This window comes from Mytilus galloprovincialis, chromosome 5, assembly GCF_965363235.1.
Source record: "Mytilus galloprovincialis chromosome 5, xbMytGall1.hap1.1, whole genome shotgun sequence".
NCBI lineage: Eukaryota > Metazoa > Mollusca > Bivalvia > Mytilida > Mytilidae > Mytilus > Mytilus galloprovincialis.
This window is the reverse complement of record NC_134842.1, coordinates 16,219,876-16,238,053: the sequence shown is the minus strand read 5'-3', so window position 1 is coordinate 16,238,053 and position 18,178 is coordinate 16,219,876. Positions and strand designations below refer to the sequence as shown.

The following is an 18,178-nucleotide window of genomic DNA, read 5'->3' as shown; positions in this document are numbered from 1 at the left end:
AAAAAAGAAAAACATGAATCACCAAAACATTATACAACATACAAAATAAATCACGGCAAAATATGGTCCAATTGTCAGCCATATCATTGACCCGTTTTATGTGCGTATACACATCTCTAATTGACTTTCTAGATCATACAATACATCAAATTATGAAAAATGTTATATTCAAAGAAACGATACAAAGAAAGAAGAAAGAAATACAGACAGAAAGACATATTACAAAGTATCAAACTAACTGATGAGATATTAAGATGATTAATGAATCAACATTTCATCTCTTTATTTGACGGCAGATTAACTTAAGTTAGTAATTTGACTTTTCTGTAAAATGGGAGAATGATAAAAACAAACTCATCATATATACCAGGATTTCAATAGTGCCAAATGCACGTTTTGTCTACAATCGATGACGCTTGTACAGAAAAATAAAATTCAATCTGCGATGGAAATAGAGAGGAAATTGATAAGGAATAAATAAATTGTAACATGTCACCTGTAAAATCCTGAAAGATTTGCTACATAGCTTGTGTACTTAACTTTGTTAGCGCTGACAAACATGTTTGAGCCCGCCACATTGTTTATATGTATGTCCTCAGGTCCATGTCGTTCTGTGGTTGATGTTTGTTTACGCCCGTTATATTTGGTTTTCGTATGTTGTTTTGTTATATATTAGGCTGTTTATTTTCAATTGAACTGTGTGATGTATTTCATGTCGAGGCCTTTTATAGCCGACTATCTAAGTAGGATTTTCTCATTGTTCGAGGCCGTATGGCTACCTATAATTGCTAACATTTACTCGATTTGAGCTAAGGTAGATTTATGAACAATGAGATACAACAAATATCTACTATCAACACTAATTTCGTATGTATAATAATTTGTCTATTCTAGTCCTATATATAATTGTAAATTTAGAACCAAATTAAGCTTATCCTTGATGGCGTAATGAGGTCAATGCAGTTATTTATTTACTGGTTCTAATTATTCATGCAATTAATAAGTTTATGTACAGTATGTGTACTTTTTTTTCATCAACACAAGGTTTGTTAGATTGCAATATGTGATTCCTGGCATATCGTATTCAGAATATTTTGTAAAAGATATTTTTATTGTGTTATTAGAGAGACCGCCTCAACCCCTTAAGCGCATACTGTATTTATGATCATATTTACCTTCCCAAAGCAAGACTCTCCCATAGTATATGGGTTATTAAACAACAAATATTCTTGGGTTGACAAAAACCGAAATTCAGTGAAATCTGTATTTGTCAATCGGAAACTGCAATATGTTCATCTTTAATAATGCATCACTAAACATTCATCGCCTTGATAGAAGTAACACATTGTGTGATATTGCTAATAAAACTGAGAACGGAGATTGGGAATGTGTCAAAGAGATAACAACCCATAGCATAACACAGTGAAGACCACCAATACAGCGAAAAATCCCGCACTCGAGTCGTGATTCAGCTGGTCCTTAAACAAACATGTGTACTAGATCAGTGATAATGGACGTCATACTTAACTCCGAAATATATATAAATGAACTACAATTAAAAATCAGGCTAGTTTATTCCATTCAAAACAAGCTAAAAATGAGTACTATACAATTTGAGACAGATAAAAAATGTCATAAATAACATAAGTATCGCCTTTTGATATCAGTTGATACATACATATTTTAAGATTCAAGGCTTGCATATTGTCTTGAAAATTTAAAACTTTAAAACTGTCGAGAGTTGAGAAATGTTGTAATACACGAAATGTGGTGGAAGAATCTGTTTCTTTAATAATATTTTCATAACTTCAGTCCAACCCTGTACTAAATTCTATAACTTAACATACACAATACGTTAAATCTTGAATTACGTAAAGGGACGAGAGCTTCTAACTAGACAATGTTAAAGTGTGTAATTTTTATAAATATTTAAAAGCAGAATACAGATAAAATGTTTATCTGTTATCAGTCAGTTTTGTTAATTTTCTTAAAAATACTGTAAATTCAGAAATTATTGCGTTCATTAATAATTGCGTTGAGTTTTTAAAGAATCGACAAACATATGAATTGTTGAAATTTACGGAATTCTGCATACAGATGTATGTATCAGGTATCAGAATGAGAGTTCTTCGTATTACGATACTCTCCAAGTCGTTGCATAAATAAAAAGTCAAGGAATCCGAAACGTTGCACTTGTATTGTTGACTTGCAAGTCGAAAATTCAACCTAATCAATTTAAATCCGTATTCATGCAAACTTTAATATTTGACCTTCAACGAAGTTGAATTGCACATGCCTAAAGCATGAAATTATTCAAAAAAGGAAGAGATAACGTCAACATTAAACATTGTAACCATAATACATCATGAATAACAATTTTGTTGATTTTTTGACAGAAGTTTTTCTTTTATTGGTTAAACGATGATCTCCAAATAATTTCAATCTATAACTTGAAATCAGACAGAGCTAGAAAAACTCTGTCTGTCTGTCTGTCTGTCTGTCTGTCTGTCTGTTTATATTTATTTTTGTTGATATCGGATATGATACGCACGAAATGCTGTTTTATCATAACGAGTCCTTGCATTGTTTATGTCTTATATTGGAATTTTTGTAATTTGAATAAATGTTTAAGTATGTAATAAATCAAATATGAAATAAATGTATAACTGAAAAATATCTGACAGTAATTGCCTATTTAAAAAAGCTGTCTCTGTTGTGTAAAAGTCGTATTTGTCTGAAGTACAAAATTTCCTCACATACTATGCACATAGAATATATTAACATACTATATTTACATACAATACATGCACTTTAAATCCCTTTCAAATAAATAAATACAAAAAAAAGTGTTAACGATGTACTTAAGTGAAATTAAAAAAATCCAGAAATTAAAATTGATACGATAAGGCAGAAGAATTATAGATTCAAAAATTCCTTAACTTTTCTTTTATAATTAATGTGACAATTGTAATATTGTTTAGTATTGTGTGCTGTCTGACTATGCACATGGCTGTTATGCTAAGTAGTCTGGTCCTTTTGAGGTGAACTAGTCTTCTTTCTTGGTGATTTAATATCAATCTCTACATTTCCTCCAGTTAATCGGATACCTGATAAAATAGAAAGAAACTCATCTAGAATAATGTTATTGTTTGATATTTTTACAAACTACATTACAAAATACGTTTGATAAAGATACAACAGTAAAAGTATTTACTATTACGTACACTTTCTACATATTAGCTTTGAATGAATTAATATGTTAATTAGTAAGGTACCTACCGAATGATACTATTAACCGGATTTTTTATAATATAAGCAACACGACGGGTGCCACATGAGGAGCAGGATCTTCTTACCCTTCCGGAGCACTTGAGATCACCCTTAGTTTTTGGTGGGGTTCGTGTTGTTTATTCTTTATAGTACGGTGACCAGACCCAATATTTTTTAGATTTAATCGTCAAACATACTATATGGCTATATTATATATCATTGGATTCGGAAAAATGAGTACTTTTGAAATTTCGATGTCGTCAAAAAGAAATGTGGTGACAGTTTTGCATAAAATAAGGTCAAAGATCAAATTCTGTTTTTCTTTTTTCTTCTCCCATACTTTTAAAATTTGAAGATATATACATCAATTAAGTTTAAATTTCAGATAGAGACATTTTTACAAATCTATTAACAATGAATTACCTCGAAAATGTAAAACAAAAAGAATTAGGAAATCGATTTATTCTGTAAATTGGCGTTTTTCAAACACTTGATCTATGATACACATATTCTGTTAAAGTTACAGAAGTTATATTGCTGGTTGACATTCAACATTAGCAATAAAGGATAACTATTATTATTTTTAACTGAAGCCTACTATCATGAAGGCGTATATTGCCTAAGCTCATTCATGTAATTCTTTAAAACTAAAAAGCACTCAATACCTCGAAAACAGTTGCAATCAAAAATTCAATCAAAGAGATCCACACAACAGAATTATGCCAGGAGTATGTTTTGATTCATCTATCAAGGAACATGATTTGAAATGTCTACATAATTCTGAACTTTCCAGGAGCAAAGCTCCGGACATGTAGGGTATTGTTGCTCCTATTTTACATGGAGATTTTCCTTTCAATGAAAACACAAGATCCTGTAAGAATTCTGCTGACATATGCCCTTTACAATACACGGGGTGTAATGAATCATTTAACTATCGCCAGTCGTATTGTAAAATTGACGTAATAGGGGGTTTAGCAATGCGTAATGTGGTCCAAGTGTTTAGTTTGAAACGAATTACGTACAACATGCTGTTTCAGTGCCGCCTCACAGAGAGGTAATCTGACTAAACTTACATCTTTACTAGCGGCAAACTTGACGCGCATTGGATATTAATTATAATGGAATCGTTTTAAAGAGATTTTTCTGATCATAGAGCTTTGAAATTAACTTTCATGTACAAGCAAGGGCTTTATCTTTGGCAAAATAATCGAAACTCCAAAAACCTATGAAATAGTCGTGCGTGTCCTTCAAAGTCTGGTAGATAGTTTGTTTACCTACGCCAAACAGAGACAAAGTTTCCGGTCGGGCATGTACAGCAGTTAGTAGTTTACAAATTGTTGGGGGAAACAGACACATAGTTAGTGAATAGGTGAAATCTCCGTCCATCCTTTGCACTGCTAATGCTCCCCTTCTGCACCTACAACTCGCTTGAATGTGTCATACATTTATAGTAGTGAACACGAACACACAGAACAAACACATTTGTATTAGAGGTCTGTATGCTTGTTCTTCCGCTCTTTCCCATTTCTCTAAACTTCGTGTCAAAGTTTAAGGAATTCAGTATCAGCCTAGGTCTCCTCTTGAGTGCTAAGCAAGTTAATACAGCCATTAACAGTGTTGGTAAAATAACTTTGACAATTTCGGAATTTACAAACGCTCTGCCTATGTAAAGCTCAAATCAGGTGGAATCATAAGGGATGTGTCAAAGTTTTGCAGTTAGGAATACTTCTCCACTCAATAATCTTATACACTTTGGTGGAAGCTGTAGTCTATGTACAGCGTTCCCTTTCGGCAGACGTTATAGAGTTGTTCATTTCGTAGCGGTCAAAAACATCTGCTACTGTGTGAGCTATAGAAATTCATCAGAACATATGTTTTAAGTCAGCTGCAAGGTCACCGAATAAGTTACCTTTCTTAATATCAATACATTGAACCAATACCATACCATCTCTGATGCAAGTTGAAAGTGATGGTACAAAGAAGGGTATGGAAAGTGCACAAGAGACTCAGATTCTAATTGCTTCGCCAAATCAGACTTGCATGATTTTCTGATGGTGCCGTCATCTTGAAAAAAAGAAATTTGGAATGGGACCTACAGGGTGCTACAGCACATGTTCTATGGTAACATGCATCATTTCTACTTTTTGCCAAAATCAGTGCACGTCTAAATACAAGTTATGGATTTATTTGAGCTAAAAGTATTTCCTCCGATTTATATAATATGTTTGTTTTTGTGGTCATGTTGTAAAACGTTTTTAGTTTTGATTTTGATATAGGACTATAAAGACTCTTTGCCTGGATCTAAAGAAAGAGCAATAGTGATAAACTTTTTAGACATTTTCAAGCCTTCCTATTCAGCTGTGAGCAAAGAATCTCGAATATCTCGTGTAGCATGCATTCTAGAAGAGATGTTAATAAGACACGGAGGATGGGTCAAAGGATCAGTCATGGATCATTCAGATGATCCACAATGGCAATAACATGTTCATCTCTTTTCATTGCTTTTAGCTTTATTTCCCCTTGTGATAATGCATTATTTGCAGCAATTCCAGCCCTTTTCAGCGTTACACGACTAAGAGATTCTAAAAAATGTCTAGAAAGGGTCCATCTAACAAGCGAAGACTTTTGATTTGTTATGCCTACAGTGCCACCTGATCCCCTTGAGGCTTCTAAAACGGTCTTTCTGTTGCCATGTCTTTCCATGAACCGTTAAAATGTCCAGGAGTCTGTTTGAAAGCAAAGAAGCCATCTATTAAATTCTCAGAAAGTTGAAGCATATCGAGTATGTAAACTTGCATACACCTTCAGTAATTGGTACGGTTGGTTACAAAAGATTGAGAATACATTTGAGAAGACGATCTCAAGGAAGTTACAAATTTCTTTCTCGTTCTACTCTAACATTTGACAGCTACTGTCTACTGCTTCAAGGAACACATCCTAGTATTTGAATGTAGTTGATACAGCATATTCCCTTTGCTTATATGTATCTATAATAGGCTTATATGATTTTCGACTAGCTCCGTCGTATGAGCGTTAAAACTTATATCTGGCTTAAATTGCTGAAATAATGCTTCTGATATAAATTAATTTGATATTATTGATTAATAAAGGTATTAAATGTCATATAAATGTGAATTATTTTACATTTTGCGTTAAAAAAATTATGAAATTAAAATGAAACGTACTCTATTCAATGTAAAATATTCTTAGTTTTAATCTTTTACATAAACTCTTAAAAAACGGGTTAATATTGCTAAACTGTATTTGAAATCGTTCAAATAAGGTGTAACAACAATGTATATAATAACAGAAATCATATCACGGATGTACTTTTACAACTTAGACCTCAAAACTTTTCTACGTCGATTTTGTGTTCAAGTTAACTAACGTATTTCAAAGCCCATTTTACAAAAATTGCACCGTACGATTTTTTGACGACAAGTCAAAATGTTAAGATTAACCTTTCAACTACCAATACTGTGATTTATAGCCGTATAGTCCGAATGACAATTAAACTCCTTAAATAAGCGACTTTTCATTACTCGGTCACCGTACTATTAGTTTTCTATGTTGTTTCATGTATACTATTGTTTGTCTGTTTGTCCTTTTCATTTTTAGCCATTGCGTTGTCAGTTTATTTTCGATTTATGAGTTTGACTGTCCCTCTGGTATCTTTCGTCCCTCTTCTATATACGATTTGTAGACATTAATGGAAAATGACGCATGTAAAAGGCCAAATGCCGGCAAATAAAACATGACTGTACTGTTCAATGTGTCATCAAATAGACATAATTGAAGCATGACCAATTCACGAAAACATCTTTTATAAAATGATTAAAAATCCGGAGAATTCTTTTTTTATAGATTATTATTGATTTCAACATAATAAAAATATGTATCAAATTAAAATAACTGTAGGAACTAGTTATTTCAATTACATTTGTTTTATTCTTTCATAGATTACTTCTCAAAGTCGGTGGAGTCGGTATGTGTATTTCTCCCTTTACTTGCTCTTTAAAGAAAAGCAGTCAACAGCAGGTTTGGATAGCGCAGCAAGTAAAACATATTCAGCTAACGCACAAAGTTTATCAAATATTTATAATATCAATCTACTTAAATCATATATGAGAACTCTTGTCCATGCTATTTCTTCTAATGGTTGTATTATTATTTCTTAAAGAAAGAAATATTTGCAAAGAAATATAGTTTTCGTTTAAAGTATTTCACAATCTTTCATTCCAGGGGCGTTTTAAGCTAATGTTTGGTATTTGATTTGGCCATAGTTGAATAGTTAAAGATCGTATAGTGTCCATAGTTGTTCATAGCCTCGCCTTTTAGTAATTGGTAGACAGTTGTAGTATTTGCAATCGTATCACATATCCTTAATTTAAAAATTTTATAAAGGTCTTGTACGAAACCACTGTGACGTACATGTACAATTAAGTTTTGGTCTATTGAATGTACATGAGTAGCTGGACTTTCTTAAGACAGCTTCAAACAAAGGGTTGAACATTTACTATGCACTGGCTTAACAAAAACTTACGTTCTTATTGGTATGTGATTTCGTGGTCTTGCCAAAGTTGGCGTACAATCCAATGGAAAATTGATGAATCGTTTCAGAATTAAGTTTAAATAAAATTGAGAATGGAAATGGGGAATGTGTCAAAGAGACAACAACCCGCCCAAATAAAAAACAACAGCAGAGGGTCACCAACAGGTCTTCAATGTAGCGAGAAATTCCCGCACCCGGAGGCGTCCTTCAGCTGGCCCCTAAACAAATATATACTAGTCCAGTAATAATGAACGCCATACTAATTTCCAAATTGTACACAAGAAACTAAAATTAAAATAATACAAGACTAACAAAGGCCAGAGGCTCCTGACTTAAGACAGGCGCAAAAATGCGGTGGGGTTAAACATGTTTGTGCGATCTCAACCCTCCCCCTATACCTCTAACCAATGTAGTAAAGTAAACGCATAACAATACGCACATTAAAATTCAGTTCAAGAGAAATCCGAGTCTGATGTCCGAAGATGTAACCAAAGAAAATAAACAAAATGACAATCATACATAAATAACAACAGACTACTAGCAGTTAACTGACATGCCAGCTCCAGACTTCAACTAAACTGACTGAAAGATTATGATTTCATCATATGAACATCAGGCACAATCCTTCCCGTTAGGGGTTTAGTATCATACCATCATAACATATATGAGAAGAACATAACCCGTGTCATGCCAACAACTGTTTTTAGAATAAATGTGTTTAGTTCCGATGCAAAGACCTTATCAGTGACTCAATATTAACGCCAAAATATGCAATCTTTAATGACTTGACAACAGTATCGTAATTATATCCCTTCTTAATAAGTCTATTCAAAGGTTTTGTAAGTTTCTGAGGTGAATACTGACACCTTTGTGCTTTATAAAGAATATTACCATAAAAAATTGGATGTGAAATACCTGAACGTATTAGAAGTCTGCATGTTGAGCTATATTTACGAATGATGTCTTTATACCGATGATAAAATTTAGTAAATGTTTTGACTAGTTTGTGATATCGAAAACCCTGGTGTAATAATTTTTCAGTAATACATAAATTTCTCTCGTTAAAATCTAAAACATTGTTACATACACGAGCGAATCGTACAAGTTGAGATATATAAACACCGTAAGATGGTGACAAGGGAACGTCACCATCTAAAAACGGATAATTAACGATAGGAAATGAAAAATCATCCCTTTTATCATAAATTTTAGTATTCAGCTTTCCATTAGTGATATAGATATCAAGATCGAGAAAAGGTCAGTGGTCATTGTTAGTATTAGCTTTATTTAAAGTAAGTTCAACAGGATAAATTTCATTAATATACATACTGAAGTCGTCATTATTGAGAGCCAAAATATCATCCAAATATCTAAAAGTATTATTAAATTTGTTTATCAGATGTTGTTTCGATGGGTCTTTGCTTATTTTTGTCATAAATTGTAACTCATAACAATACAAAAACAGGTCCGCAATAAGTGGTGCACAGTTAGTCCCCATTGGAATTCCGATAATCTGACGATATACGGAATCCCCAAAGCGAACAAAAATGTTATCTAGTAAAAATTCAAGGGCATATATAGTATCAAAGCATGTCCAATTAACATATTTTTTTTGTTTATTGCTACTAAAAAATGACCTAAAAGAGTTTGAACATATATATTCACATTCTGATTTTTTGAATGCCCATTTAATTAGGTGTGTGAATTTTTTCTTAATGAGAATGTGAGGCAATGTGTTATACAGGGTAGAAAAATCAAAACTCTGAACAGATTCAAAATCACCAATATAAGCATGCAATTTATCAAGTACTTCCAACGAGTTCTTGACACTCCAAAAGTAATTTATTCCACTATTTTCGAAGGCCTTATTTGAACAATTTATTATCAGGTTTTTAATTGTACCAAGTGTGCTGGTAAGAAGAATAGACAATTTAGTAGTTGAACAATGGCTTGAAGACGAAATAAATCTATATTTGTAAGGGGTTTTGTGTAGGTAACCTGAATCTCATAAATCTACGAAAATTGGTATATATCTAATCGCACTGACAATATATCCCAGAAGGACAAAAGTAAATTGTCAAGGACCATCTCCAACGGGATTTTTTTGGCGGGAACAAACTAAAATGCATTTTGAACTGTTATGTATATTTCTATTATTACAAGGAGTTATATTTTAATCTAAAATAAAAGTTACCAATATAAAATTAAAATGAATCGTATCATTTGAATAGAAACCAAAAAACTTGAGACTATTCTTTAAACCGAGTCAAAGCATACTTTATCATAAGGCATCAAATTTTATCACAAACAAAATAACAATAATATTGTTTATTTGAATGAAACTGTTTTCATAACATATTTTACCTCTATTAGTTTGTTGAACCTCCATAGGACCAATCTGTTCAATATCAATAGTATTATCTTCATGTTGTATATGAACTGTTCCATCTCCGGGAAAACGTATACTGGGTGTTCTCTTCCTTTTCTTTTTCTTCCGTTTCTTTTCCAGTTCAGAATGTTGCTAAATTGTAATGACAAAAAGGAGATATCATAGGTTTAAGTAACTATTTGTACTTGCATTCATCACGATTGATTGTATCATTCCTTTCATGTTTAAAATTAATTTATAGATCTTCGTGTTTTCATCTGCTGTTGATATATGAACTATGGATTATAGTGATAATGATTGAGCAATATTAATATATTGAAGTTGATGGGATTCCAATGCGCTATTCTTGAATGCTTGCTTAGAAACAAATGAAATCCAGGGATGTTTAAATACTTGATCGATATCATTTCGTTGCAACAATCTTCGTTTATATTTATTTTATTATTTTCATTTATGTTACACGACTGCTTACATCAGTAGCTGCTATGGAATCGCTATGTTTTCTATATAATGCATCATCACTGGCAGTTCTAGAACGTAACAAATCATTAGAGTCAGGTTGACCCTTGCTGACGTGTGTGGTCTTGGTAAATAATGGAGTATCAGGTACACTAATGACTCCTTTTTGTTGTGATATCTGTTGTCTTAGATTTTCACTTAATCTATTCATTTCATCTCGGAGTTTTTGTATTTCATTTTCCGTCTCAATTATTTCCCTGCTACCATCATCTTGTTTGCCACCGCTCGCAACTACTTTTTCCTCCAGCAGTTTCTAGAAAGTAAATTAAGCCAATAGTTTATGATACCTTTGTGATTGTATTACTGATGCCGTAGGTAAAAAAAAATAGAATTGAAGACGAACGTATTAAACTCATGATCTCTACTTTGATTCAGTAACTTCAAAACCTTAAGTAGTATTTGGTGTACGAAATTTGAATTTAATTAGCAAGATCACTGAAATACTTCGTATTATTGAACTTTGATAATACGTGTTAGCATCACGTGACTGATTTATTGTTGTTTGTCTGTTGTTCAGCGCGTCATATGGTTCATGCATAATTAAAACGTGATTTAAGTCAATAAGATCATGAATATATGTTAGATGGTTCAAACAATGTTTAGAATACCTGATTTTGCATGTTTTCTTTAATTCTAGCTTCAAAAATTCTTAAGCGCTCATTGCACTCGTGAATTTGATCTTTCAATTTCTGCATCTTCTTTTCTCCTTTCCTTTTTGCCTTTTCAATGTCTTCTGTATTTTTATTGATCTGTTCTTTGATTTCATTGTTGTTTTGGAGCATTTTTTCCTGAATAGTTTGCTGTAATACCGAAACGTCTTCTTTCACTTGGTTTATAGAATTGTTTGTATGTTCAGTTATTTCTCTACTCATTTCAATCATTTTACCATGCATTATAGTTTCCACCTTGGCTTGTGCAATATTCTGAAGAAGAAAAAAATAGAATTTGAAAAGCATGGCATTTGATTTAACAAAGTAAACAACTAAGTCGAATTAAATAAACATTCTTGTGTGCATCATTTTCTATAAATCGTCACCAGTCATCACCATTCTAGTTGATGGTTCTCCTTTGAATACTTGAAATATAATTGATTAGGTATTTGTTTGTTTACCCTGTTGTAGTTTTTTTTTTTTATAAAAAAAGGTAAATCATCCGTAACAACAAGGTTTTTCTAGTCAGGTCAAATTTGTTGACTTTGAAATGATTCGGATTCATGTATACTCTTAATATCATTTTTCTATTTAACAAAAATTGCAATTCTAATGAACCTTATTATAAACTTTGAGTTTATATCTTGAAAATTTTATGTTATTTTATCCCGGGAACCTACTTTAGCTTTGTATAATATTAGTAATTATTTGTTGGTATTAATTTGGACTGCTTTGCAGTAACTGCCATTACTTGTAGATTGGTACTTTGTGTCTTTTGATTTTATATTACGTTTTATTTAGTGCATCGTGCTGATCTGATTAATGAAGGCATTAACGATTGATTTGTAAAAGCACTCACACTCATGTGTTTTATTTATTTCTACCCAAGTCAGGAGCCTGTAATTTTTTTGTTGTCTTTGTTTTTTTTCTGTCATATCTGATTTTCATTTATTAGTTTGGGCACCTAAAGTATATGAAACCCTCTTTATTTGGGCTGTATTGTGGGATAGTTATCCTATTGACAATTGTGCCACAACTCCTTATTGTATGAAACAACAATATATTTGATGTCAGATTCTGATATGCTATATGACTGTTCAATTCATTGTTTTTTTCGTGTATTCTTCACTGCAAAAAAGTTTACAAAAGAATCGGGACGATTTTTGAGACATATGGAAATTTGCTGCTTTTTTTATTTATAAACGGAGACAATCGAGTTTTTTTTTGTCTCGTCGTCAGCATACTGGTCATGAAAATAACATTTTATAAATTTAGAGAGTCCGAAACGCTTTTCTGACTTCACCTTTATCAGGAATGTCCAGAAGTATTTTGTAAGTTATCAAAGTATACATATTTGAGGACATATTTGATAAAAAAATAATAATTTAAAAATATGTATCGAAGCCATCTAATTTCTTTCTTGATACAGAAATTGACTGTTATGTTATATATGTGATTCTCGATCTGAATCGTTATTATAAAACAATGAATTATCTTTATTTTTTCTCGTTACCTCAATGTCATTTCTCGATATTACATGCTGAGGAAAGCCACCATTAGATTGTGCTTGATGATTGATGACACCAGAATCTGTAACACACATATATTTAAGAATACAATTAGATTAGTCTAACGTGAACTTTGTTAAGTCTAGTCTTGTAATAACATTAACGGTACCAATTTTTCTGCACCAGATGTGCATTTAGACAATACATGTAAATTTTATTTACATTTCTTTGTGATTACCCTAGTGCAATACAAAATTACTATATGAAACACAACTATTTGAAGATTGTTTTTTCTTCTTCATTTTCAAGACATGTAATATACAATGACTCTAAAACGGACCAATAAACCTGAAAAAAGGGGCAAAAGATACCAGAGGGACAGTGAAACTCATAGATTGAAAATAAACTAACAATTTATCTGTTTCGATACAAATTTATTGAACAAAATCTGTAGGATACATTTCTATAAACATGGACAATGCAGTTTTATTCAGGAACTCCTTTTACGGCTAAAACAGTAACAATTTTACTATGAATATTCGCAAAAAGTAATATCCTAGAACACAAAGCTCATATGCACTACTACTTTTTCAAATGTCAAACTATATTGGGCTGTGCACTTAAATTCTCTACTACCCCTCCCTTTACTTTTGTCTTCCTCAAAGCGGCCGCTTATTATGTTCATTTAAACTGGTAACAGTCCAGGTAATGTTTCTATTTGATGAAACACAGAAATCATATTCAAATGTTCACTTGTGGCAAATGCAGTTTTCTTTACTTCAGACATCTTGTCATAAATGGTTAATAATATAGGATGTGTTTGTCAAAGAGGCATTTACAGAAACAATTTGTCGTATTGTATTAAGATATTGTTAATTTATAAAATGTTATTACATGATGATAAGTATTATGGTATTGTTAATATTTCTTTTCTTACCCGAAAAAGGAACATTATTTCCCGATACGTCCTCTGAATTAGATGTGGATTTGTTATTTTGACCTCCGTCACTAAGTTCTTCGTTCTCTGTTGATCTGTTTAACTTAATGTTCTCATTTTGACTGTTTGACTTGGATTTAGATTCTATTTCTTGATACTCAATCATGTTGTTGTCTACAGGAGAACTCATTGCAATATCGTCTGACTTTCTTTCACTCAGTTCATCACTTTCGTAAGGTTTTGCTGCATCACTATGCTCATCATCTGGTACATATCCGTTATTTTGTCCATTATGTATGTCATTGCTCCCATTGGCTGGAATATTGATTTTAGATAAATCTGCAGAAGTTGAATACATGTTCTCCTCAGTGTCAGATATTTTCCTCTTCTTTTTCTTTTTGTGTCGTTTTCTAATTTTATCGTCTGTGTCTGTATGAACGCTGTTTTCAGGCTCCATCCTTATATTGCTTCGTTCTGTGTCTTTCTGGTTTTCGGTGATCGTATTGCTAACTTCGTAATCTTCAAGTTCGCTATTTACTTCTTTAGAATTGGTGTCAGTTGTGTCATTGTGTTTTGTAGAAATGGTTTCGCTTTCGTAAACTCTACAACTAACAGTTTCATCAACATTCTCCGTTTTTGCATGCACCACATCTTTTTCTTTTAATGTAGGTTGTATCTGAAGATTTACATTATTCTTTTGAACACCATTTGAACGATCAGTACTTTCTATAGAATGTCTGTCGTCCCCTTCAGTATCTTCATTCACAACCAGTCGATTTTTCTCATCTTCCGCTGGTGAAGTTCTTGACCTTTGATTGCTTTACAAAAAATAAAGACAAATCAGCTTTTACAATTATAAAAACAAAGAACCAAAACCCAATTTACTTTTTTTATTGGACATTACAGAGATAAGGCATAATGCTTTCACTGATAACAACAACAATCAGAAAAAGTTGTCTCTTAATCAAGTTAAGCCATGCAGACCAAATTGTCCAACTAATAGAACGAGTTGCGGGTTAAACGTAAATTAGAAATCATAATCACAACTCGTTTCACTAGTATGCAGAAATGGCCCATGATTAAAACAACACCTATATAGTTTTTTCTTCGCCCAGTTCGGCGTTATACTAAGTATCGCATTTTAAAAATTAGGATGTGATTTAATTTTGTTTTCTTTTGAGCAAAATGTTTCATGTAGGAGTTTTACTTACTGTTTTCGATAAAATACATATATCAATATTACCACTACCAAAATCCCTAAAATTACAGCCACAGGTACTACGATTACAGTTATGTTCTGGCTGTGCTCATTTGAATCCGCTAACGTATGTGTGCCGTTTGTCTGAAAACCAAAAAAATAAATAAAACAGTTCTTTAAATTTTATTGTTGACATTACTTTTTATAAATAGACTACATGTTGACAGCCAACTGATTTTTATAATACTTGAATGATTAAATATAGCACTAAGAAAAGTTCACAAGTCAAGAAGACTAACACTTATCCATATAAATGACAAAAACAGATACAGTAACAAGAAACAACAAAAATTTGTTAAAAACACACTACAAATAATAATAAACATTGTACAATATTAACATATCCTATATTGCAATTATACTTAAATTTTATAACAGAATAAAATATGCTCCAAGAGTACTTCCGAAGGAAAATACCCGATAAGTCATATTCGGCGATTAAAGGCAACAGACAGGGTCTATTTAAAACTGTGGCAACAAACAAAAAACTCAAAAATACAAATCAATATTACATAGAAAACTAACGATTTAGCAACACGAACCCCACCAAAACTCAAGAGCTGATTGTTTTCAGACCATAATCGGTCGTTTCACTGTCAATATAACATTTATCAGCTCTCAATAGAATAGCATATCTAGGCTTTTTGACTTCCAATACGTTTACCCGTCCTTAATATATTTTACCCGAACATATCAACTACGTCATTATGTATGAATCGATGTTAATAATAAAGAAACGAACTTATCAAGACGTCTTCCGGTTTTACACTGAAATCTTGATACTATCATGCAAAATACTCAAATACAATCAGATAAATCTATTATCCGGTTGTCTGCATATTGATGTTTTATAATATTAGCTGCACGACACAATATGAAGCCTTTTTGAACTTGCTCGTTGCGCTAACTTGACCAATAGATTTCTATTGTGACTTGCAGCTGATATTTAACGATATATATTAATATATAGACAACCTGATAATCGGTACTAAGAATGCTCATTTATAAATGATCGTTATAATTTAAAAATACATGACAATTGGAAACTTATTGTTCACGGAACATTGAAGGTTATTCTATCTCAAATGTTGATGAATAATATTAAAAATTTTAAATAGATATACATAAAGGCAACAGTAGTTAACTGATGTGCAAAAGTCATTAATCGATTGAGAGAAAACATATTTTCTATTTTCATTTACAAAAAACAAAAACAAAATAACTCCGTAAACAAAAACGATTATCGAAGATAACCAATTAAACACAGGTTGGAAAACAGATTGTTGTTCTTTGTTTTTTGAAATAGGGAAAATCATTAGCTTCTTCTGGTTGAAAATAGTTACCTCTGGTGTCATGTGATGTATAGTTTCTATGTATCTCTCCTTTGAAATATTACTCGACAGACTCCAAGTACATAATATTTTAATAAAGAAGTAGTATGATTTCAAATGAGACTTTTTTTCGACAGAGACCAAATGAAAAAGAAGTAAACAACTATAGCATGTATAGGTCACCATACAGCCTTCAAAAATGAGCAAAACCCATATACAGTCGTCCGACACTTTAAGATAAAAAAAAACCCACAAGAAACTAGATTATCGCTATTTTACATAATTTTCCGTTGATCTTGCGGAGTCGAATGATATGCAAATAATCGCTAGAAACTAAGGACGCACGTGCTAGTTGTTAACGAAATTAACAACGTAGTCATAGATGAAATAGCTATAAACAGATTATCATTGTTCATCTCAACTCAATTGCTTTTCTCAGTTTCGCCGTACCGGCTCAAGCGAGAAAAACAATGTCGTTGAGATAATCTACGATAATCTATAATTATAGTCCACTGCTGAAAAAATATATGATCAAAGTGACTTACAGTTTGGGTTGTACCATTATATGAATATGTTATGTATCCTTCCGTTGTTGTTATCGGTATTAGTATATCAGTGAGAACACCACTTGCTTTGTTCGTTTTAAATCCAGTTGTCTTTCTTCCATCTACTACTGTTGTCGTTGATCTAGACGTCGTATGCAGTGTACTTAATGTTGTCAATGTTTTTATTGTTGTTCTGCTAGTATTTAATGTGGTAATCATGTAAGTAGTTTGGCTTCTGCTAATATTCAAAGTGGTGACTTTTCCAGTGGACAACATTGTTGTGTCTACTATTATAAAATAAAGCTCGTCATAATCTTTCTCGGTTTATTTATTTGATAACTCTTCAATCAAAATAACACTAAATAAATTAGTAGACTTCAACATGTTTTTTTTCTAAATTAACCTTTGTCCGGAATGCTCAAACAAGAACTTTTGTTATGTCATGAAGAGCTATTTTACAAAAGTTACACAAAAAGAGTAGCCAAATCCATCGTAGTTCAATATTTTCTGAGGCAGTTTGGACCTATATTTCTAAATTTATGAACAAAGATTTTTTTTTTTTATAAATCAGTAGTAAAGAACTGACATAATAAGTCTAATGGAAATACGATACCATCAGATACTATCAAGAAAAGATTAAACATCTGACGTGACTTGTACAAAGGTGCTTTTACTCTTCGAATTAGTTTATCGAAGTATGTTCTGGTTTCCAGTTCATTTGTAGGAAATGTCTTATAAGAAAAACGAACGCGTTATATTAATTTACATTAAGTTAAAACATCATCCCTTTACAATAGACATAAGTTAAGATATTTAGTATTTAATAAATGTTTCTGTTTTAAATATTAAAAAAAAACACTCTATCGTTGATCTGTCCTTGGTGTCACTAAACTGCCGTTTCTTTCTTTAATCCTTTAATTTATAAAATGTTCAGATGGAGTAAAGATAGGAAATAACGATTATATCGTATACATTTTCATCATAATTAAAAATTGAACGACAATAGAAAAAAATACACTTTGGTAAACCAAACCAAAATTCTCTCATTTTCCGTTGATTATCGCATTCGACTTTAAATTAAAAAAAAGGTAACATTTCATGATTATTTACCACCAAATAAAAACGGAATGTTTCATAAGCGTTCAATCCTTTACGGTGTAAAATATAAGGTAATAGTAGTATAATTTTAGCAAATGTTTACATACTCTACAATACATAT

At 31.9% G+C, this 18,178-nt stretch overlaps 1 protein-coding gene across 2 annotated transcripts in view; it reads right to left on the bottom strand.

The window, feature by feature from the left end:
• Window positions 1-1,555: 1,555 nt before the first annotated feature.
• Window positions 1,556-18,178, bottom strand: part of LOC143075260 (uncharacterized) — a 35,304-nt gene continuing 18,681 nt past the window's right edge. Inside the window, exons 6-13 of one of the 2 annotated variants that reach the window (XM_076250624.1) lie at window positions 16,960-17,246; window positions 15,037-15,167; window positions 13,826-14,643; window positions 12,894-12,970; window positions 11,339-11,653; window positions 10,684-10,983; window positions 10,187-10,343; window positions 1,556-3,107 (exon numbers count right to left, since the gene is read on the bottom strand). In XM_076250624.1, the coding sequence (XP_076106739.1) occupies window positions 3,019-3,107; window positions 10,187-10,343; window positions 10,684-10,983; window positions 11,339-11,653; window positions 12,894-12,970; window positions 13,826-14,643; window positions 15,037-15,167; window positions 16,960-17,246 (2,174 nt within the window). In that variant the 3' untranslated portion in view covers window positions 1,556-3,018. The remainder of the gene's footprint in view (window positions 3,108-10,186; window positions 10,344-10,683; window positions 10,984-11,338; window positions 11,654-12,893; window positions 12,971-13,825; window positions 14,644-15,036; window positions 15,168-16,959; window positions 17,247-18,178) is intronic. The other variant, XM_076250625.1, reaches the window with a different exon arrangement.